The following is a 23,996-nucleotide window of genomic DNA, read 5'->3' on the forward strand; positions in this document are numbered from 1 at the left end:
CATCGATGCAATTAAAACCGAGCAACTTCCTCCGCCATTCTGCAACGTTCGTTCCCGAGACCTCCCGATCCAACTTTCTTATCGCCTCGTCGTCGTCGTCGTCGGGGGGTAGCTGCGCCAATACTCGGGCACCCCGTGCTTCGAAGCGGCGCCGGAGAAGAGGGCAGGAACGCTCGGAACGCAACAATTTCTTGCGGTTCGGTAGACCCGTCGTAGCCGAGTAGATATTCCGACGCGGCGGAGATCTTCGGGGCGAGTTTCTGGCTCGCGAGAGGGAGGATCGACCAGCGGCCGCGATGGTTGGAGAGAGAGAACGCGAGAATCGGGCTTAGTGGGGTACCCGCGGGGGTGGAAAGTTGCGCGGGCGCACTGGCAGGACTATCGATTTCGCTTGCGAAAGGTGCCACACGGTTGGCCATCGATTCGACGCTCGTCTAAAAGGATTGTGGCTGGCGATTTCGAAAAGACGGGACCCGCTGACGACGAACGGACCGTCCGCTAGCTCGCAGGTCTGGGATAGATCGTCGGCATCGACGCGACGACGGTGGTGAAGAGAGTGACCGGTGTCCTGACAGTGGCCGGCAGTGTCTCGTTCGCCGACGAGGACGAAGAAGAGGCTCGGGGCTGCCTAAGATCGGTCCTCGGCCGGAGTCATGCAGAACTATGGACACGAGGATTACGATTATGGGGCTGGCGAGGGTGTGCCGCAGTCGCAGCAGGTCACCGGCAGGTCGCTGCCCCAGGTGCCAGGTGCCAGGCCCATGGTGGACCCGCATGCCGCCGGGGAGGTCGACCCTAATTTGTACCCGGAGCCCAAGGAGGCGACCCATAAGATCCGCGGAAAGAGCGACGTGATCGAGTACCTGTTCGGGGCCGTTGACCAGGAGCTGCTCACCGTCAAGACCTTCTATTTCTTTTTCTACTCGGCCTTCGGCTCCCTGTTCCCTCTGATGGGGGTCTACTTCAAGCAGATGGGCATGAACGCTGGCCAGTGCGGCCTCCTCATCGGCCTCAGGCCCTTCATCGAGTTCCTCAGCGCGCCCTTCTGGGGATCGCTGGCTGACAGGTGAGGCTGTTGTAACAAGGACGTCCGGTCAACCTGGGCTGGCATTATTACCAGACTGTACAGTTCGTTCTTTCCTTAATCGCGTTGATCTTCGATCTTTCCCTTACACAATTCCTTGAGAGCCTAGCGTTCGATGTAACATGTACACTAATGGGTTATATAATTAAAGGCTGGCTGTGGCAATATGTCCGTTCGTGGTAACACGCATTTAGTCGATTCGCAGAAGTAAAGAGTTTCCAAATAATTTATCGAAGGGAACGAAATGTGGGAACGCGATTCGGTGGTAGCGATTTCATGGTAGCCATTGGAGGATCGTTAAACCATACGCCTTCGTGAATAACTTTTGCCTCGCAATGTAGAAGAGAGTAGAATCCATTTCGAAATGTTAAGATTGTTCGGATACTAGATGGATCGACTAACATTGATCTTCGCTAAACTCCTAGGTTCACCCCTGAAGTGTCCTGCCCTCGACGTATCTGATTACGACGACAAAGTAAATGTAGGTTTACTCCTATCGATTTACCCAGTCAAGGGTAGAGAATGTCCTCGCCTCTCAAGAACGGAGGATCTCGCGGATCGCGACTCGCAGAAAAGTGGGCCAATCGATTTCCAGTGATCCATTTTCCGTCGCAGGTGGCAGAAAGGCAAGCTGATACTTTTGGCCTCTCTCTCATGCTGGATCATCTTCACCCTGCCCCTGGGCTTCATCCAGCCTCCGCCTACGTCCTGCATGGTGCCGAAGAACAACAGCTCGTATCTGGAAGCGTCGAATCCCGACCGTCGGATCGTCAAGAGGTCCGTCAGCAGCGAGGGTCTGTATCATCCGGCGAACGATGATTGTTTAGAGGTCGCCGAGAACGTGGTGTTCGAGAGATTGAGGAAAAACGAGGACGTCCCGGTGCAGACGATCAGGAGACGATCTAGAATGAATCCGCGACCCGTGCAAACTATCCCAGACCAGAATAATAACCAGCACGAGAGCAACAGGATCCGAAGGGAGGTTCTCACGACGGAAGACAGCCCCGTGGAGGACCTCAAGTACAAGCAACTGGTGTTCGAAGACACCGAGGCCAACTCCGAGGCGAAGACCATAGATTTCGAGACGTTGCAACGAAGAAACCGTCCGGCTGACATTCTCGAGTACAAACGGTTCCTCAATGTAAGTTCGGCCGGGTTTCTTCTCTTCAGGATATACAACTACGTCAGGCTCTAATCAGCAACGAATTCCCTTTCTCACTTGTCCAACCGTACAGAGCGTCTTTTCTTTCAGAACCAACCCCTGGACGACGGAAGACCGCCGAAGAAAGCGTACACGCATACCAAAGTCAAGGCGAAACCACCGCCGACGAAGGTCATGGTGAAGCGGGACGTCGAAGAGGAGGACGCAGCGTCGCAGGAGAAAAAAACCGTACATTCTCGGCAAGACCCAGCGAAGAACGTTCGCAAATTAGCGTTTCTAGAGGACGAAGAGGAAGACGAAGTGAACGACGACAAAGACGAAGAGGACGTCGAGGTGCCCGTGGCGAGGACCAAACGCAGCGCCAACACGTTGAACCGGAGTAAACGCTACGCCAGGATGCCGCACTCTCGTCAGAATCCACACACCGTCGCCGACGCTGCCAATTACGACGCCACGGAGAACAAAGGATGGGTGAAGCCGGTGTTCAGCTCCATCGTCTACAGACTATCGGTAAATTATTGCTAACCGCTGCCCGAAGTGCGAGAACGGTAATCGGACCTTACTTTGTAACGCTTGGTAAAATGTTGTTGCAGGACATCCAGAAGACTTTCTTCCTCCTGCTGCTGTTGGTGATAGTCGGGGAGTTCTTCGCGGCGCCCGCCATCACGTTAGCAGATTCGGCGGTGATCACGTTGCTGGGAGAAGACGCGGACAGGTAGCGTTCCCTGCAGCCCGCGATCTAGTCCCCGGAGTCTCGAGCTTCAACTTCGTTTTCAGGTACGGCCACCAGCGCATGTTCGGCAGTTTGGGCTGGGGTCTGGCCATGTTCTTCGTGGGGATCGCTCTGGACCACAGCACCGCGTTCCCGGAACACCCTTGCGGCCCAGACTTGAGGGAGAAGAACTACACGATCTGCTTCGCGATCTTCAGCGTTCTGATGGGCGCGGCTCTGATCACCGCTACGCAGATCAACTTCAAGTACGACATCATAGTGGCGGAGCCGGTGAGTGCCGGGGCGTTGATACCTCGGACGATGATATCCGCTGAGATCGGAACCGCCTTCAGATCCTCCGGTTTCTGTTCAGGAAGTGGTGAAACCGCCGGCTGAGCCGACCAGGGAGGAACAGCTGCAGAGCCAACTGTCCCAACAGCTGAATCTTCCGACGCTTCAAGACTCCTCGGCCGCGGTGAACCCAAAGCCGTTGCCTCCGGAAGGCAAGGTACGAAATTGATTTACTTTCATTCCTTGTTTGCCGCGTACTCGGGGTCTTGGAGCTGTGCCAACGAGCGTGCCAACGCTTTCAGACGAAAATGTTTGCTCAAACGATGCGAGAGATCCCGGAGTGGGTGACGGTGCTGAAGACGTTCAAGGACGTCAAGTGCGCGTCCTTCCTGTTCGTCGCCTGGTTCATGGGCTTTGGCATCGGACTCATCTTCACCTTCCTCTTCTGGCATCTTCAGGATTACGGAGGCACGCCAACCCTGTTCGGTGTCGCCTCGGTGATCAATCATGTCTCCGAGATATTCGCGTACTTCTTCAGCTTCAAGCTGATTAGGCAGATCGGCCATGTCAAGGTAGTCCAACCACGAATCAATGACCGATTTAATTAATTAGTCCCGGTTCGTTCCAAACACGACCTATAATATCTTTCTTCGCGATCGAATGTTATCTTCTTCCGCTTGAAATCCGCTCGTTTCAATTGTCACAGGTGTTGTGCATGGGGCTGGGCGGGAACGTGTTCCGTTTCCTCTATATTTCCTGGCTGACGAGACCCTGGTGGGTGCTGCCTTTCGAGTTCATCCAAGGCATCACCCACGCAGCCGTGTGGGCTGCGTGCTGCAGCTACATAGCCCACAACACACCCCCGCAATTGCGAACCAGCGCCCAAGGTGTGCTGCAAGGTATTCATCACGGTCTGGGCAGGGGTTGCGGCGCTGTAATTGGTGGCATGTTCGTCGATGCTTACGGTAAGTGCCGAAATTATCTCGGAGGAACGTTCGCGATACGAGATAATCGTTCTTACAAGCGCCGATTCGCGGTCTTATTTTAACAACGCTATATCGTGAACACGCCGTACTTTGACCAGCCTGTTCCGTTAAAAATCTTAACAAGTTGATTACGTGTAGAATAGCTTCATAACTCGGTGTAGGCGTGGCTTCGTTGCTGGGAGCCCGGCCAGGGTCCCAAAGAAGCAACCCCCTCGTTCTCAGCCAGACCGTCGACCATGCAACTCCAGAAACAATGCTCTATCGATCCTCTTCGAGATGCGAGCGTTTCCATATTGATTCGGCTTGCAATATTCACGAGGGATTGCTCTATTATTGGTCGGGGTTCTCGGGACCCTAGCATCCGTCTGTCGAGAGAAAAATTTCGACCTTTTTATTTATAAAGCTCTCCGTTGCACAAACCCGCCGCTTTCAATCGTGTCTAATTATAATTACATTGGTCGATTTTCCCAGGCACGACCGCGACATTCAGAGCGTACGGGCTGTCCTGCGTCGTGGTTCTCGGCGGGTTCGTGTTCATCAACTTCTACAGGAAGGACACCGGCTTCGTGTCCGATCTGCCGCAGACGGAGGACCCTCACCAGGTGGCGGAGGCCACGCACCTGGCACCGCACGGTGTTCCGAGCAACGCCATACCCAGGGCACTTAGTTCCACCCGTCTGCACGAGCTGGCCAATCAGGACACTGGCTACGGGGCCACTTACCAAACGGCGGGCAGTAACCTTGGTATACCTGGCGCGAACGGAGGTGAGATCCTTGTGACACCGTGTAAACCCTAATTAACATGATGCGCAGTTTTCTATCTTGTTCAGAGAGCGACAATTAGTTTCACGATTGATTCGTGAGTAAGTCGAATTTAGTTTGGTTTGCTATTTTATTCTATTTGCTATTCAACCCCGTAGCAGCTGCAGCAAATTCTCCCTAATTGACGATCGGATTGTTCACAAAGATGAACAATTTGGGAAGAGGAGATACGATTATTCGAGCCTTGCGGCTCGTTTTTATAGTCACCAATTTATGTCAACGACTATAAAAACAAGCCACATGGCTCGAATAATCGTATCTCCCTAATTAGAACTTGTATCTCCCAAACTGTCCATTTTTGTGCACAGTTTGAGCGTCAATTAGGGAAAATTTACTGTAACTCGCGTTCTCCTTATTTATTAATTAGGCCGCGGATCATAGTAGTGCCAGTGTATCATAATCACTGCCACGGGTTGCCCTATCAGTTCCATCATCTACCGTATCTAATCACAAGTATATAGATTGCTTCTTTTGGAACCTCTCCAGCTGTCTTTCGGTTTCAGGTCCCGTGAACCCGACGAATCCATTTCTGAACGGTGGCGGCGGCGGCGGAGGTGGATATAATTACGGTATGACTGGCATAGGCGAGGACGAGTATATCCGTAGGAGCTTCCAGGTTTAGTAAAACCGTTCTAATTAGAACGTCCCGCGAGGAAATCGTCCGTAGCGAACGAAAACTTCTACGCAAGGCTATACTCTCTGAACGAAACAATCTTTTTTCTATATTGTTTGACAAGAGCAGACTGCGGATCTTTGTGCGCCATCGAAACCTTCTACACCGAGTGTAGAATTTCATTTGAATCTTTTCATGTTCGTGTTTCCAATAAAAAGAAAAACGTGCATAAGAGATCCAAGGTCCGCTAACGAGGCTTCTTTGCGAATCTCACAACAGACAATCTACCGACGTGTCGTCGGCGAACGTTCTCACTTTTGTTCGGTCTGATCGACAGCTCTACAGTGAAGTGATCAACCGAAGTGAGCTGGACCTGATCAAGCCGCCGCCGATAGAGACCCACCTACACGCTCAACAACCATGCACGAATCCCTTCCATCTGCACGACTACGAATGGTAACAGTCCTGGACGATCGATCCTGCCTGAGGTGATCAGGATGATCATGGGACGCTGGTCGACAACCGGCTCGTTCTCTGGAGAACCAAGAACCAGCGCCAGGTTCGATAAGACACCGGCAGGACCCTTCGGAAGCCAGGAGAGACTAGATTCGGCAGCTCGTCGGTGCCCTGTCGGGTCGCGTTTATTGTAAATACGGCATTGATCGTCGTCTGCTGCACCCTTATGAAGCCGATCGCGAGCCTAAACCCTTTTCCTTTTTATGTAACGGGGCTCTGTTCGGCCGCGATCCATCGGTCGACAACACCCCCTCCGATTGTCCTCTCTCGGCCCTGCTATTCTAACGTCCTAGCACTTTTAACCGAGCCAAAGAGATCGGCGAAAAAGACTGACCGACGATTCGAAAGTGCCTGGTACTCGAGACGCCATACGCTCGGATTGCTATCTTGTTTACTCAATTTTCGTGTTTGTTGCATATCACCGTCGGTTTCATAACGGTCACGCAACCGGCGGCACGCTGTTGGCGTAATCGTGTCGAGCTCGATCGCGATCCACCGGGCACCGAGGGGCGGGGCCGATGCCCGCGGAAACGGAAGCTCCTGGATCGAGGAATCAACCGGGAGGGTTTGAAACCGATGTTTCCCGCGGTGGTAGGCGCGACGGCGTCGTCCCGTCGCGTAATGCTTCTCCGAACGCGATTAGGGGAGCTTTCGAATTATCGGTGGATCCTCGGGCGGAGGCCTGTTAACAGGAGAAAAACTGGCTGTAGTGATGGCGCGACTGGTGAGGGAACTTCAAAAACCTCTTTCTCATCCACTATCCATTCCCTAAATATTCAAGAATTAGTCTTCTCTATTAACGATCAAGAGGAGAATTTGGATAGCATTTGAACTTTGAGAGTTCGCAGGTCGATGGAATATTTGTCGACGTTGTATTTTCTGGCCCCGCCGAGTCTCTTCAGGCAAAACCAGAATGATACGCCATTTTCAACTTGATCATAACGTTTAAACTTCATCGTGCTATTTTGCATAGAGCAATCGGTGCTTCAATCGAAACTGTCTGATCTTTAAACGAACGTTCGGGATATGCGAGGTACAGAGAGGTTGTTCCAGTAGTATTATTTATTAAACCAATTTATTTAACATCCTGGAATTTTAGGTCGAAACCAGCTGGAAAAGACGCTCCTATTGTCGATCAGTCTCCTGAAAAATGTACGCAATCTGAAACGTATGAAAAAGAGCAGTACGAAGTTTCCTTACCAGACGCGACACCAATGCCCATCGGGGACCCTGAAAGTGGATCACGCGTGATGCGGACCGTTCCGGCCGGGTGAAAAATACGATTGTACAGCAGAGTAATCCGATTATCTTTCGAAGCTATACTTAATTATACCTGACACGTGTAGTACGGCAGAACGCAGGATCTGCGTGGTCGCTTCAACGAAACTATTTATCTTACGGACTTGCACTCCGCGGTGTCGTTCGAGTCGCCGATGTCGATCTAGAATTGCCAGTTTGATAATACTCCAGGGTCCTCCGGAGCTCGCGAAGCACGATCCAAGGAGTTCGAACAAGGCCGTGTCTTCGAGTGCAAGCGCCTCGATGTATTATCGTGTATCTACAATACTCTGCTTCTCGTTTCGTCGTGATTCTCCGGGCGCACCTGTACTCGTCATCCTCCGGGATCAAAGGAACTGAAACGAAAGGAAAGAGCACGAGAATCGGCAGCACTCATTGTAAATAATTCTCTCTCGCTATCTCTCTACCTCCCTGTCTCTATATATATTTCTCTCTCTCTCTTTCTCTCGTGTGGATATTAAAAACCCGTGTTTCTCGTTGACCCTTGTTTTCAGTTCTATTAGGCTGAACGTTGCTCGTTCCGTGTTGCATTCTGTAAAACATATCACTTGTAACCGGTTAGAGGCTCTATCGAAGTAGCTCGTATCGTACTGTTTTACCATGTAAGCAGACACACGTTCTCTCGTGATAGGTGTATGATACTGTTGAATTATAGAAGACGATTACTCGGAGACGGGAACGCCGGCGAACGCGGGGCTGGCGGTGTGCGGGGAGGGCTCGATCTTCCGTTCTCATCGATCTAGATCTCTCTGAATTCGAAGTGAAACGGGAATCAGTGGCACAGACGCGCGAACGAGAGATTATTCTGCTGCGAAAACAAGTGGAAAGAGATTACATTGTTTTCTGGAATGGCTGATATCCAAAGTGGAAACAGTCTATCACGGTCGAACGCGCGAAACGAATCTTCTGATAGCAAGAATTTGTTACGATCTCACGCTAATAATGCTACGTTTCCCGATCGATCAATTTTCAAAGTAGAAACTTACAATCCGAGAGCGTAGACATTATTTTCGTTTCTGCGTCTACGGCAAGCCTCTCCTCCAGCAATGTCGCTAATTTCTGACTGCTGCGTGGTTACTGATCGAGTTATTACAAACTAGAAAGCCATGCCGAGATTTTAGGACGAGCCAAAGTGGACACCCAGGCACTGCCAGGGGAGCGACTGTCGAAGGGAAATCGGTTCTCCTCGCGCGACCGAGCCCCGGTACCGGCAAACGAAGGGAAATCAGGTTTCCCGTGGCACAAGCTAGAGATTACGTTGTACCTACATACCATATAGAAGTTAAAGCTAAACGTAAGGCATATCGTCGTACACATCAAGAGCGATTCAGCTCGTTATTGTTACAGATCAGTACTGGTCGCACGGTGAACCGTGAGTGTGTGTGCGTGTGTGTGTGCCGGAGTGAACCACACCAGAGATCAGTGCTACATTTTTCGAGAACACCTTCCACCGAAACCGAGTAGAACTTTAGGACTAAACGTAATCGTAGTTAGCGTTCTCGTCGCGACTCGTGTTTGGAGCCGTTTGCTTCCGAAGTGGCGCGAGCAACGATTCTCTGGTGAATTTTTCGGTAAAATATACGTCGTCGTTAGCAACAACGTGTATAAGTATTTCTAAATTGTTTACGCCGCGTGTTTTGTATGTTCAACGTGAAACGAAACGTATATCCAAGATCTTGCATCGTGCTTCAATTAACTGTGCAATCGGTAATTCCGACTCGCTCTCTCACCAGAGAATGTAGTAGAATCTATACTGAACAATCGATCCGTGTGAATCACTTGCGACATTTTCGAAACAAATGGCTCGATCGCGGATCAATCTTCGTTGCCTTACAAAAGCATGCGCACGAGCGACGAGGCTGGTAAATAGGTGTCGAATCAACCATCGCTGTAGATGTTAGGGCATGAACGTGTTTCGGAATTGGTCCGCTGTTACACTTTTGTTACTCGCCTTAGCTAGTGCTGTTAGCTGACGCTGTTTCGAGAGCTTCCAGATCAGGCATGGGTACGAATTGCTGCCCCAGGGCAATTCTATGGCTCTGGGAGCAACGAAGCCACGCCCGCTCGAGCGGTTTTACACAGTGCGGGAATTCTAGAGAGGCGGGGCTTCTCCCACGCGCGCTGTTTCCACCAATTATGCAGTCGCCTCCGCTGTGGGACGGCTGGCTGGACGATAGAGTGGGGGAGGGGGCGCGCGTGTGATCGGTGCATTTGCATATCGTAGGAGACATATCGTCGTGGAATCGTATCGGATATACTAGAAGAAAGTCGGCTGTACAAAAAGCCACAGTTCAATTTAGATGTTCGGCGCATGAGAATGTTCGACGATGATTGTTAAGACTGTGTAAAAATGATTAGGTGGAATTGAAAACAGTAGAAAGCATAAAATGTTTTAAGAATATCTTTTTCAAGTCGATTCGATGGCCATGTTGCTTGAATTGGAAATTGTGCCGGTAGAGTTTCTCGAACGAATTCTGAACTTCGTGCTTTCTTCTCGTACACTCGACAAACTAAAAAAAAAAGAAATGATCGCCCATGCCTGATCGGTTCGCGATCGACGCTCGCGTTTCCGTTTGTGCTTCGCAAGGTGCACGTCGGTTTGCCTACAAGATGATTTGTGAATCGCCGGTGAAAGGCGTGCTCGAAATAAACGGAATGAGATCAGAACCGATTTGTTTTTCCACGTTCTTTGACGCAAGCTCGCGGGGATCGGCGCACTCCTCGGCCCAAACACACCGGGAACACGACGATACATCACCGGAGAACGCCTCGACGACGTTCGCACGAAGTCTTCCCTAACACGTAGACACGAACTAGCGTACTATTTTTCGGATTCTGGTCGGAGGTAAGATAAAGAAGAGACAAAATTGTACAGAGAGCGCGTCGGAATCGTGGGAGAGATCAATAGCGGCGGACTATCCTTAACGATCGAAAATCGGTAGCGGATTTATAGTTGTCGGCCGTCTAGTTCGATCGCGATCTATCGCTCCGTGCAACATTCATTTCCGAGCATACTTTTCACCCAGACCTATACAGAGACACACACGTACACGTGTTTATTCTTTGTTTTTTTTTTTTTAAGAACACGCACGCGTAAACGGCAGAGAACAACACCGGCAAACTCGATACATATCATATAGGAGTTAAGTCGACGAAAGAGGAGCGGAACGGGATCGATGTAACGCGTTCGTGTGAGAGAAAAACGTTTCGCACGTGGTCGCCTCGTCTCGCCAGGTATCGTGGACGAAGCTCTCGCTGCCGATAAAATATCAGCGAGAGGGGTCGAATCGCGTTTGAATCGTTTAAACGATTTCCGAGAAGGTCGCTGTCGATGCTTTTTAAGACTGACAGGGAATCGTTCGTTCCGAGTTGTTATTCCTCCTTAAAATTGTTACTTCGGTAAATACGATAGGCTACCACCAATTCGAAGTACAGTAGTGTCTCTCGTCCTGGCGCAACTTCGGTGCGCCATCACTGACGCCGTGATATTGCTGCGACCCCGTAATTCATCGATTTTCTCGCTACGTCGATGCTAAGGTTCGACGGAGTCTCCTTTGACTCGAATTCCCGGTATACAACTCGCAATACAATGACATAACTTTTTTTCATTTTAACATTTTAATACTGATTTTTCTTTTTCCAACATATTGCTGATAGTTCTCTGATTAAAATGAGACCAAACATGATATACCTTGGACAGATACTTCTGATTACAATAAAATCAAACGCGATATAATTTCGATTATGTACATTTATTTACTTTAACACTTAACGTCTAATTCATTTGATTCTGTTATCACTGTGATTATATAAGTAAAATACATTGTTATACATATTAACAGTAACTGTACATTGAAAAGCTGTATTGACATTGTGCATAATTAGATAAGTGGAAAATTATATTCTACATTAAATTGTTTTGTTGCGTATCATCCTTGGAATTGTCTAGTCTATCGTGGCCTACGGGAGAGCGTCGCGTCGGCGGATGATCATGTGCGACTCTTCGCCTGATTTTTTACCTGTTTTCCATAGGCTATTATCTCATGTTTTCGTGGAATTTTGCCGAACGGAATCATCGTGGCAAATTGATTTTTACTTCGGCAATTGTTTCATTGCTTTACGAATATCGCCGTTGTCGCGCCGTAATCAAACGATTCGAACAAGAGTGACGAGTTGACTTTTGTTCTCAAAGGAAAACGTGGCTTCGGTTCCAACCCTTGCCCTTCGTTGCCACATCTGTAACCCATCCGTTGCGCTATCGGCGCCGAGTTTCGAGGACATGGTATCTAAACAGTGCCGTTCTTTCTCGATGTTCGACCTCTTAAAATTCCACGGTTGTGATGGAAAAAGTACAGTAAACTGTACCTTCATACACTTCAGGCGTAGGCTCGTCCTCAGACGACTGTAATTAAACCGAGCCACGACCTTTCGCTTGCCGTCATCTCTTAGCCGTAGTCTTTTCTTCCCGTCGTCGAACGTAGACTCGAATAGCATAACTTTACTGATATTTTCTTTCGTACGACATATGTACACACGTTCTTTGACGTTGCCTTTAATATTTCGTATGTTAAAAATCGATTTTCCTAATGCTTTTCTTCGCAAATAAAATAAGTTACTCGCCACGTATAATGAACAAGGTCTAAAGCATGTCGTGTTTGGTATCATTTCAATCGGAAAAATGTGACCGATATATAAAAAAAAATTAGAAATAAAAAAGTTATGTCATCGTCTTTATTCTAGCACTAGAATGTATTCATAGTAATGTGCACCGGCTGCCGCCGGTGCTGGCCGCTGCCTTTCCAGGTAGTTTCACTCGACTAGAATTTCGTTCTATTTCTCTCTCTCTCTCTCTCTCTCTTTCTTTCTCACGAGGTGTCGGCGACTATAAAGACGAGCCGCGAGGCTCGAAGAACGAAATCTTCGTATTCTAGAACCGACGGCTTACATATCGGAGATTTTACTGCAAATCGAAGAGAAACGAAGCAATAATAGTGCTATGTATTCGAAGGAAACGAAAATGAATCTTTGGTAAAAGGCGGATCCGACTAGATTTTGAAATCATTTTGAAAAATAGTTTGTGTAAACATTGGAGAGCCTATTTATCGGTGGCAATGAGTTCAATGAATCGAGGTCTGCCGAGGGACTCATGTGCGAAGCGCGATAACGACGGCTGTACTATAGGTATAGCGCTATTAATAGGCGATTACCAGAAGAAGAGTAATATACAGTAACTATGTAATTAATATACAGTTTGAGAAAAAAAAAGCGGGCTTCGATTATTCTGTGCCTTCCCCACTACACCACGATATAATACATTTGTTCGATTGTTCTTAATACTAATGATTCTGCACTCTGCAGCATGCATGTAGTTACACTGCGCTCGCGAGCGGTGCATCATGCAGGGAAATTGGCTTGTACATTTAACGGAAACGTTTAATGAGTCTAACCGTAATCCTCGCTATGTATTGATTTGTTTTTTTTTTAATTATTGAGTAACGCATATTTATCGACTAGAATGAGATTAGGTTAACGACCAGCACTCGGCATGCACAAATGGCGCACATAATCCGCGCTCAAGACTGATACAATACGTCCAAAGCAAATATTTACAATAGCTAGTCATACGTTTGCTTTCAAATACGGGTATCTATCTGAAATTATCTAACAGTTTTATTTAGTTTTCTTTAATACAAAAATCTGTTAAGACAATATCAGCTTGAGCTTTCATAATTACCAACAGGTAAGTTACTACTTCGTAGTTTGCAAACAATTCATCGTTAGTAGGATTTTTCAACAACCTCCCCACAGCAACAATCACTTTGTTCGTGACCCAATCGATTATCTCCAGTAGTATAGTCTAAGAATTTCTCCTGAAACGAACATTTGACAAAAATATTGAACTTTCCTTTATTAATCCTCGAATTACGAAAGGGTCTAAACATTAATTTTCTAGTAGCCAATTAAAATGATTGGACATTCACAATTAATTATTTGCAATTGATACACAATTCAATAAAAGTGTCAACGTTCATTTCAAGCAACCGGATTCAAAAAATTAGTAAAGCTTCACGTGGATCCAGCCATTGGCGCCATGTAGCCTACAGTCAGGCTTCCGGTAGCTAAAGCGTTAAAACCGCCAACCCGAGCATGAAAAGAAAGCTGTTGTAATACTGTATTAAATCACGGAAATGATAGTGACATGCTTGAAGAAAGTAAATTAGTTTCGCAAATCAAGATTCGAAAGTAAATGGATGATGATTGTCGGATCCAGGAAACATAGGGAAACGACGTTATCAAGCAAGATATTAAATGCTGTACAACACGCTTGGTAAATAAAGGTTTATTATTCGTCCTTCTTTCCTCTATCGTAATTTACTTAATTTCTGCTCGGACAGAAGTTTACAACTAGAGGCACTAGTCAAGCTTAAACTCTAGCTGACTACGAAGTTCGTATTATGCTCGATGTTTTCTACGACTATGGGCTCTCCCCGGCGCGACGAGACCCTCCAAGGGGACAAAATCGAAAAAACGGTGTAAAGTCGAAGTAGACTAGAACTAGCGTGTTTCTGTATTCACTTTTTGTCTGTTTTGTTTACCTTAACTTCGTTAATGCTAAGTTATATTTGCTCACTCCAGGTTTTGATCACTGAGAGACCATTAAGTGGTTCCGCTATAATCGGTGTGTATCCTTTCTGTGTATATGTACCGTGTCGCTGTAATTTCCTTGTTATATCATTTTTTCATATATTATCTATATATTTATATACATATATAGATCTCTGTGTACGTGATATTTAAGTCTTAACAATATGTAATATAGAAACTTCGACGTTTCTGTGTGTGGTATGTGGTATGTGTGTGTGTATCGAATCTGTGTACGGTGGGACACGGCGTGGACACGGAGAGACTGATTACGGAAGAGAAAAAGCCGCGGCCTCCGCGCGTCCCCTTATCTTCTACTCGAATAAAAACGCTATACCCTAAGAATGTAAAATACTGACACGACGGTACTCGTGAAAAAACGATAACGCGTCCTCTAACCCGGGTGTTCATCTGGCGTGTGAGTTGTGTCATGCTGTGCTCTATCGCGACACGTGCGTTACACCGGCAATTCGTCACCACAATGGTTCCATGAAAATGATAACGCTCGACCGAGAAGACGCCCTTCTCTCTAATTCTCTCTCCCTCTCTCTCTCTCTCTTTCTCTCCCCGTCGACTCGATCACTTCCGGTTTTCTTTGCTTCTCCGACGGTCTATTTTTCCGGCGTTCCTCTCGTCAACAGACATTATATCGTCGTTTCGCAGATACTAGAATCCATGTATGACATTGTTGCGAAGACAAGCAAGCGGCGATAGGTGAGAGAAAACATGGCGGTCGTTAAGAAGACTTGTTATTTGTCTGAGGCGTACGGGGTTAATGGGAGAACTAAGGAGAGAACGATTAATATATGGCACACGCAATGTTAACACCGAAGCCATGATCGCACTCGTTACCGCTCTTCATTTTCAACCTATTTTGCATCGCGATGTCGATCTCCGTTTAAACATCATTGGATATTAAGCATGCTGTCGATTCGAGCAGCGATGCAGATGAGTCGATTAAACCGAACGCTTTTCCGGCGCGGGATGACTAGTCGTGTTCATAGCTAGAAAGCAAATGCTGGTGAACGTGTTTCTATCGTAGGTGCGGACGTCGAAGTGTTGATCCATGCAACTAGCAGTGATAACGCAGTACCGTATAGATTTGTTAATCACTTATGTTTAGACGACAGAGGTGCGGTAACGAGTGTGGACACGGTTAAAACATCCATTTCAGACACTGAGAAAACAAGCGAACACAAGCATGTTAGTTTTGCAGAACTCATTGGCGTCGTTGCGTTATTTGGTAGCAGTCGTTTTCGCTTTTCCATTGGCACAAACGTGGTTCACGCCCTTTTCTTCCTTTCTGTCTTTTCTTCTGACATGATTTAAATTAGTATAAATTATGTTTGAGATAATGAAAGAGATCCGTGTGATATAGTGGACGAAATGAAGAACATTTAAGAGATTTGTACTAAACTTAATATCAAAGAGTCGCGCTATCCGACCGACACCACTTCCGGCAGAAGTAGTTGGCTTCTAATAATACGTGTGTGGATTATAATACTTGTCCTAGAGCGAACAGCTCTTTCGACGGCGCGAATCACCTCTTTCCCTCTCTCTCACTCTCTCGATAACTTTCTCTCCTATCGTTTTCTCTTGTTACCTTTCATTCGTGCACGGCCGTCGAGATTTCTCACGCAAAACTGGACCGACACCGGGCAGTGTGTCACTACGGCAGAATCGCACGAATTTGTATATAAGAACTGGCACAGTGAGGCAATGATCTTAGGATTCTCTAAACTAGTAACCGTAACGTACTTATTTAATTTACTTATTGACTCGTATAATACATTCACCCACTCATTGCATTTGATCCTAAATCACTCACCCTATATATAGTTCCCATATGTTCCCTATGAAAACTCAGCGGTGACAACATCGAACTGTCGAGGGCCGATTCGTTGTCGACGATTTGCGAAACGAAATCGAACGTTGTACGAAACAATACCCTGCAGTTTGATGACGATAACTGTCACATCTCTTTGGCAAACGTCCCTAGTTCTGCTAATCAAAGAACCGATTGCGATCGAAGGGGCTGCGATAAGGAAGCAGTTTCACTTTCAGCCGAACTAAAAAAGTATTCGTAATGATAAAATTAAATAGGAAGTGCAGCAATAAATAGCAGTGGTGTCGCGAAACCGGTATAACTTTCACACAGAGCGAACGGTCCGATTTTTTGTGGATGTACGAAAACGTGTAGAGGAGCTGCCGCCCTATCGGTGCAGACCCTTCGATCTTTAGTTAACGAGACTAGAATGTATGCATCCGTGACGCCGACAAGGAATCGATTCCTGTTCCGTTTCGTCGACATCCGCAACGAAGTACGTAATTTAATTGCACGCCAACGATTCTCTATACTCGGTCACAGCCTTCGGGGATGTAACGTCATGCATGTTATTATCACTGTTTTATATACCTATAACGCCTAAGAAAAAAATACTGCAGGCACGAGTAAAATCTCGGGATTACCCATTTCAAATGATTTTTCCCTTCCTTTTTCGGCTTCTCCCCATCTTTATCAACTCTTTCATCGTTATACGTTAGAGCGATTATGAAATAAGTGGAATGTCGAGAGATCAATGGATCGAAGCTTGTTCTTCGCCATTCTCGAAATGCCTTGGAAAAAAGAGAAGACTGACGGTACGGATATGTGCACAATCGTTTGCTTCGTGAAAACAAATGCATCAAAAACATTCTGATAATATTAAATTCATTTGTTCACTACGCGAAACCCCCACCCTCGCTATTTCACTCCCTCTCTTTTCCTGCCCATCTCTCCCTTTCTGGCTTTCTTTTTGTCCGGTCTGCGTGATCTACTACCAGTCTATAAAGTCTGTCGAAATTGACGTTACGCTAAAACGATGTAAGATTAAAATTCGAAGTATCGAAATGTGCCGCATATGATAAACCCTATTATTTAAACTGAGCAACTATCGAATAGTAAAACCTCCGACGGCTTGAAGACCAAAAAAGATTACATGATTCGTTTACCCTTTCTCTCTGTCTCTCTCTCTCTCTCCCCCCTTTCTTTCATTACCCTTTCTCACATTACCTCACTCTCCCTCTCTTTCTCTCGCGTACTCTTTCTTCCATCTTTTTAGCTTTGATCGTCCCTTTTCCCCTCCGATACATGCACACTCTGACCACATATTGTATGTAAAGAATCCTACACACAATATGTATGTATAAAATATATATATCACCTAACGCAAAGTGAAAGGTGAAACACGCGTGAGATCCTACGATTTATGCTTTACTGATGCCGCATTCTGCCATATCATAACACGCTGAACGAGCGATCTAGTTTGCAGTAGGAACCACATAATCTGTCACCCGAAAGTCCATGTCATTGATCGCCGGTTTGTCGTTACTCTGATTTAGTCAGATATCGACCTCGAACATGTCCTGTTCGATCGGCTTTTTAACCCAACTCCCAAGATGTGCCTTTACAAAAGCCTCCTTTAACTGATGCTTGGCAAGCTGTCGCACAGAAAACAGGTAAGAGAACAATGACGAACCACCGATTCGTGACCGTATACGGTCATATATGTATTTTCATCGCGAGACTGCGGATGTTCATGCAGTTAAAATTTTTCCATTTCCTGTAATGTTACAGCGATAACACCCTACATGTCCCGACAAAATTCTCCATCTACCAATATATGTAATTGCCCTACTTCCAGAGTCTTTACCCGAGTTGCATCCCCTTGAGATAAGCAATTGTTTTCTTCTCTTAATAATTTGGATAGATTCAAGGTAACATTAATCTTAAATCTTCATGTTCGTAATGCATAAAATCCGCAGTCTAATAGTTATAGAGGTACTCACCGAGTAATTTTGTACGGAGGACTTCGCGTCCAGGTAGTGACGGCACTGATTTTGATCAGCATCGTCGATCGTGTCGAGTTTACCTAACAGGTTGTAAAAGCGTCTGAACAATCCCTGTTTCGATATTCTCGACGGCTTGCCTAACTCGTCTTTTCCCGTGGTGCAGTTTATCACCTCGGCGTCCGCCTGACCTGAGGAGCGCATAGAATATTTACAGTGAGATTTCTTAATTGGACCCACCTGCCAACCTCACGTACCGATAGTCCAATTTACACTGTAGTTAGGTGCTTTCCCTGGCTGCCTAACTTCCGAGGATGTAATGAGGCTCATTAAAGGCTTGTTAAGTCTGTACGGCGGCGGCAGACCCTGAATCGTGTTTTCGATACGTCCGCAGACCGCCCTGTACATGTGGCTTGGGTTCAATAGACTGCCTAAAACGATGCTGTGGAAGTAAATTGGCTCGATGAAGTGGCTTAGAAGTGCGCCTTGCACACCAAGTACGTTCCATCGAGCTATTTTGTCCGAGCACGACATCGTCAGCAGTCTTTGGCCCTGGTGGTTCAAGCAAACGGTTTCTATTAGTGCTCTGAAACCGCCAACGTTCACGCTTTCGGGTCTCACCAACCGTCTCTGACCATTCGGACATTACTTTCATCGAGAACGATCGACCGATCATTTTTCTCCTGCCGGCTTAACCCATGTGCGGACAACGGGGTAGCCAAGAACACGCTCACCTCCATGCATATTTTCAAAATAAAAATTTATACAAAAATTTGGAATATTAAAGGTATACAATTATTTGTATGCGTTGGTTGTGTACACAAGAGTTAACATCGCGATTTTTCAAACGAAATACACTGCTAGTTACAATAACTGCCCGCGTACTTAAAACGGGGTGGACAGTTGTTACGACTATCAAAATAATTTTGATATTTTGCAAAAAGAATTTTCCGGTAGTTCTAGATTGAAATTAGTAAAGATGTAGAAAATTAATAAGAAACCATCCTCGATTTCGATAACCTTTTGTTTCAAGGTAATGAATCTCGTCAATACAGCGCATAATGTATTTAATTAGATTTCTGCCTTTGTTTATAATAAATCGAATGTTATTGTGAATGTCGTTTTCATAAAAATTTACCAATGATTTTAAACGATGTCAAGCAAAAAAAACGAGCACACGATAGTTCCTGATGAAACAAATATCCGAAGAGTTGAAAAATACTTGATGGGACCCGAAGGTTGAACTTTATTTACAGCCCTAATAAGTGTACTTCAAGTACAGCTCGCATGTACAGTGCTTACCATGAGAACGCCGTCCCATGTTTGTATACCCTCGCTACTTTTCACGGGTATCGTCCCCTCCCCGGACTCTATTTTGGTCCGCAGTTGACCCCTGGCTCTCCGATTCGGATGTTTGTCAACAGACTCATTTTCTTCATGTGGTGAGAAAATTCTAGCGTCTCCACACGGGGCAGTATTGATGTATAAATGAAACTGTATGCCCTGTTTCAGCTTGAAACCCTTCTTCGCGGGTTCCAGAATAGACTCTATTGCTCGCTCCTCCGTGTGAAGTTCCAGCTGCTTGTACAGGTACTCACACAAACATCTCCGTGCCACCACCTCCGCATGGCAGTCGTTTAGAGCACCACCGCTGACGCTTAGATGTTCTCCGGATACGCATTTGGTCCCTTTTGAAAGAAGCAAGTCAATGTTTTGTAGAGATCTTCAGGTTGGGGATACATGCAGGACCATCGAGGGTCAATGAAGAACAATTGTCCCTGATTATGAAAGAGGAGGCTCTCACCGGTCGTTACGCATATGAGCTCAGCATCCGAGCCCTTCGTCTGCACGATACCAGCGAGGACCTTGCGGCGAGCGTGCTGCGGTTTGGACTGTATGAGTTCGCTGAACTTCTGGTTCACCATTTTCCCGATTTTGTCGGCCAGCATCTGGGGCAGCTGCATCTGGTCTTGCCAGTGGCCGCTACTCGAGAAGTTAGGCAGAACGCGAACGGGAAGCGGTATGCAGAACGAGGAGCTGTGCACGTTCCTCAATTTAGCCAATGCCGCCTTGCTCGCCGCAGCTTTCGCTAGCTTTTTACTCGGTCCTGTGCCCTCGAAGGTCTCACCGTCAATGGTCACGGATATCGTGAATTTCGCATAACTCTCGCCGTTGTCCGATACGCATTTGTACACCACGCCCGGGTAGAGTTCGTTGATCAGCGCCACAGGTCCTTTCTCTAAAAACTTGTTAGGGCTCTTCGGTTCCTGTGTCAATGTTTTAAAAGCATTTACTAGGTGATTGTCACGTTCCGTGACGTCGCTTGTGAAGTCAGGCTCCAGGGGCATGGAAGGCTGACAGGTGTTGATTGCTTGGTGTACCTCCGGTGTGTTTCTAAACTGAACAATGTTCCTCAGAGCCAGCTCTGCTGCCGCATGTTTGGCCATCTTTTTGGTGCGTCCTTTCCCTTCATAAGTCTGTCCATCTATCTGCACCGCAATCGTGAATATCGGGGCATGGGTCGGACCAGTCTGATCCACTACCTTGTATATAGCACCGGTCTTCAAATCGTTCAATGCACACACCGCATTCTTGGGCTGAGGATTCTTGTGGCGTTTCTTTGGATTGATGGCACCTGGTAAAATAAGACATAGAAATCAATTAGCTTAGCGCCAGACGCATTTTCTCTAGCACCAAAGATCTAGAACCTGGAAGACTCGTAAGGTGATCTGTGTTCTGCTTGTTTCTAACAAAAAGTACAGTGAATACTCATGCAAGACAACTAATAACGATACCATGGCAAAAGATAGTGCAACCAACCACTGACCTTCGGGTTCAGACTCAGCAGGCCTTTTCAGCATGGGCCTTGAGATATTTGGTTGCTCCATCTGTGAATAGGGCAATGAGCTATGGTTAATAACGCTCGCGGTGGTGGGGGCCAAGAGATCCTGCTTCAAAAATAACTGCAATTAACAACAAAAGAAAGCTCACCCCTGTCATGTGTATCTCCTGCGTCCGATCCGCTGGAAAGGATGTCGCGTTGACATCGACCGAGGACGCGTTGTAATCTAAACAACAAGAGAGACACGAGGTTCGAAGCGGGGACCGCATAGGATTGAACGCGTTAAGATGAATCAAAGAAAACGTTCTGCGGATCTCATACTTGTCTCTGTGGTTCCTTTGTCATTGTTCAGCATCGCCAGTCCGTTCGACATTTCTCTTTCTAACGGTAGAACGGCGGAAAACTCGCGGCCGAGAAATGTTCGTCCCCGAAACACTGCACCGTCACATTGATTTTAATTATACTCGTGTAGCGATGCACGCAGCGCCACTGCTGCTACCTCCAACAACCGACATAACCTAATTCCGAGCGACGGTAGCCTCCGCGGATTACCGCGGACTATGTATTGCCGTCGGAAAAATCGAACCGAGCAAAACTTACGCGAAGAGCAGACGACACCGACGGAGCCAACCAGACGAATTCCAATCGGTCTAGAAACAAAAATAATACACGTTCGATCGAACGAAAATTTCTCTACTTTGATCAATCCAGCGTGCGAAACACGGACACGGACCCACTATCTGCGCAGAGTACCGCGCACGCGATAAGGAAACTGTGTAGCGCGGTTAGTCGATTTGAAAGCCTCTAGTTCGCCGGAAAGCGCTCTTCTCCTAGAATCGGGCTAACGATGCGCAAAAACTTTCAGGTGCAACGAAGACGGAGGCAGACCATGGCCCACGGCCTTCCTATACATATACACATGTACAGTGGGTAACGAAAGTATTCGAACACTAGTATAACTTCGACTTCTACGCCGTATATTTAAATAAATATACTTTGAAGGGAAAATATAGTTTACGGTATATTAAAATAGAGTATGTAAATGTCAAAATGCAAGAAACTTTCGATTTAGTATAAAACGTTGTCTACGTAATTAAAAAAATATTAAGAAATATCTAACTATCGTGCAACATAAGTATTAGAACTTCTTATAAAATTCAGTCGAAAAGTTATAAAAATACATTTTTTTATTAATTTTTATTACTAATTTTATACTTCTATTGTTTAACAATATGTTCCAAGAGGTTTGGCAGTTTAAAAATCATTCTTTATTTAAGATCGATGTCGTTCTTGTATCTCTATTTTATACGATTTTATGATTTGTTTATACTATATATTTTTTTTGTTGCAACTCGAATGACCCAATTTACTTTATGGGGATAGACAGTCGTGTCTTAATTTGTTAATACATCTGACGAAATCTATAAGATTAAAATGCATTTTTGGTTGATTTTTCCTATGTTACATCAATATTAGCAGGTAAATAGGCCAAAACTGCATTCTGATTTTACAAATTCCTTCGAATGCCATAACAAATTAAGGTAAAAAATTATAGTGCCTTATAGACGACTGTCTATCCCCATGAAGTAAATTCGGTCATACGAGTTGCAACAAAAAACACACATACTATAAACAAATCATAAAATCGTGTAAAATAGAGATATAAAACAACATATTATTAAATAATAGAGGTATAAAATTAGTAATAAAAATTAATAAAAAAATTTGTTTTTATAACTTTTCGACTGAATTTTATAAGGCGTTCGAATATTTATGTTGCACGAAAACTAGATGTTCCTTAATATTTTTTCAATTATGTAAATAACGTTTTACACTAAATCGAAAGTTTGTTGTATTTTGACATTTATATACTTTACTTCAATATAGCGTAAAGTATTTTTTCCCTTCAATGTATATTTATTTAAATATATGGCGTAGAAGTCGAAGTTATACTAGTGTTCGAATACTTTCGTTACCCACTGTACGTCTCCTTGTCTTAGTTTCATGTTTCCAGGCCTCCTCGGGTAAGTCCAGAAATAGTTTCCCGCGGTTATCAACGGCTGCCGTGATGCGTCCCCTACCCCCACTTTCGCTTATTCGGACTTCCTTTTCATTATGTTGAGCATTAACGACGGAAATTAAAATTGAAGACACGATCTTCATTTTCAAAGGAACACAGATCACCTTAGAAGTCTTCTGAATGCTCAGACAATCAATGGTGCAAATCTTGGCTTTGTTCAGTTTCCTCAATCCTTAGCTTTATACTTCAGTACTTACTTGGCTTGTAATACTCCTGAGGTATCCCTATATTGTTTTAAGTAAACGGAATATGTTATGGTGGAATTATAAAGGAATTAATCGGATTAAACTAAGTTTAAGAAGAGAATCGAAAGTGCACGTGGCGCGTATATCGTTCATTAATGGATTAAAAGTAAATTCCTATTTTATTCTATTCTACATCAAAATGGCTGATTCTTTAGATATGTTACAAATGATTCACACATTACTTATATGTACTCTCTTATGTTTTGTGATGATGATTTCTCTTATCTTTCATATTCTATTATATGTGTTCTCTACAATACAGTCTTAGATATGATAGCAAATTTCTGTATCGAAAACCTATCTTGTATCTTTTCAATAAAAAAAAATTTCAGTACACATTTTCCTTGTTTTCCAGTATTTAAGACTTTGATATATGATCTAGTTCTTTGTACTTACACTTTTTGGAACGCTTCCGCCTGCCACGATTCTTGCATTTTCTCGCAGCAATGTTAATAAAGTAGAAGTTCACTGTCGTATTAATAAGGCTTTCGTTTCCAGATGGGCCGCAGTTCTCGCGTAGCATATGCATTTGTTGCATTACACAATCCCAATCATGAAAACCATCAGCAATGGTGTAAAAAGAACTGTACAATTTCGGCTGTTGCTTTTGCGACTTCTCTCTCATGGTCGTCCACGAGGAGCACGCAATCACCGTCGATGGAAGACTGAGCGTGAATCGGATCTACCGAAGAAAGCAGAACAAAGACGGGGAGCCCCCGTCGGTGACTACGCATCGTCACATTGTATGTTTATCCAGGAGAGTTTCGGATCTCATTCTCACTAAAACGATCTCCTATGAGTCATCCGCCGCTGTGTTATGTTTCTTATCGATCTGCACGTGTCTTTGATGATCTTCCATCTCGGAATTTTTGTA

General features: G+C 45.6%; 2 protein-coding genes across 7 annotated transcripts; one reads left to right on the plus strand and one right to left on the minus strand.

The window, feature by feature from the left end:
- Positions 1-365: 365 nt before the first annotated feature.
- Positions 366-10,152, plus strand: jef (major facilitator superfamily domain-containing protein 6 jef). Of its 2 annotated transcripts, none has more exons than XM_033485743.2 (11): positions 366-1,066; positions 1,700-2,225; positions 2,337-2,756; positions 2,840-2,961; positions 3,024-3,249; positions 3,332-3,466; positions 3,552-3,821; positions 3,956-4,214; positions 4,707-5,000; positions 5,561-5,673; positions 6,008-10,152. In XM_033485743.2, exons 1-11 carry the CDS (start codon positions 654-656, stop codon positions 6,128-6,130), a joined length of 2,901 nt encoding a protein of 966 aa, XP_033341634.1. In that variant the 5' UTR covers positions 366-653; the 3' UTR covers positions 6,131-10,152. The 2 variants fall into 2 exon arrangements, with proteins under 2 accessions (XP_033341634.1, XP_033341635.1); XM_033485744.2 differs by having other exon boundaries at positions 367-1,066; positions 5,561-5,626.
- Adar (adenosine deaminase acting on RNA) lies at positions 7,231-23,780 on the minus strand. Of its 5 annotated transcripts, XM_033485746.2 has the most exons (8): positions 21,119-21,547; positions 20,947-21,023; positions 20,783-20,843; positions 19,760-20,590; positions 19,258-19,643; positions 18,213-18,507; positions 17,956-18,146; positions 13,810-17,607 (listed from the first exon to the last, which is right to left on the minus strand). In XM_033485746.2, exons 1-8 carry the CDS (start codon positions 21,168-21,170, stop codon positions 17,509-17,511), a joined length of 1,992 nt encoding a protein of 663 aa, XP_033341637.2. In that variant the 5' UTR covers positions 21,171-21,547; the 3' UTR covers positions 13,810-17,508. The 5 variants fall into 5 exon arrangements, with proteins under 5 accessions (XP_033341638.1, XP_076382714.1, XP_033341637.2 ...); XM_033485748.2 differs by lacking the exons at positions 20,783-20,843; positions 20,947-21,023; positions 21,119-21,547 and adding an exon at positions 23,519-23,779 and having other exon boundaries at positions 19,760-20,222; positions 20,337-20,590; XM_033485747.2 differs by lacking the exons at positions 13,810-17,607; positions 20,783-20,843; positions 20,947-21,023; positions 21,119-21,547 and adding exons at positions 7,231-8,017; positions 23,519-23,780.
- Between the last annotated feature and the right edge of the window lie 216 nt (positions 23,781-23,996).

This window comes from Megalopta genalis, chromosome 15 (genome assembly GCF_051020955.1).
Source record: "Megalopta genalis isolate 19385.01 chromosome 15, iyMegGena1_principal, whole genome shotgun sequence".
Taxonomy (NCBI): Eukaryota; Metazoa; Arthropoda; class Insecta; order Hymenoptera; family Halictidae; genus Megalopta; species Megalopta genalis.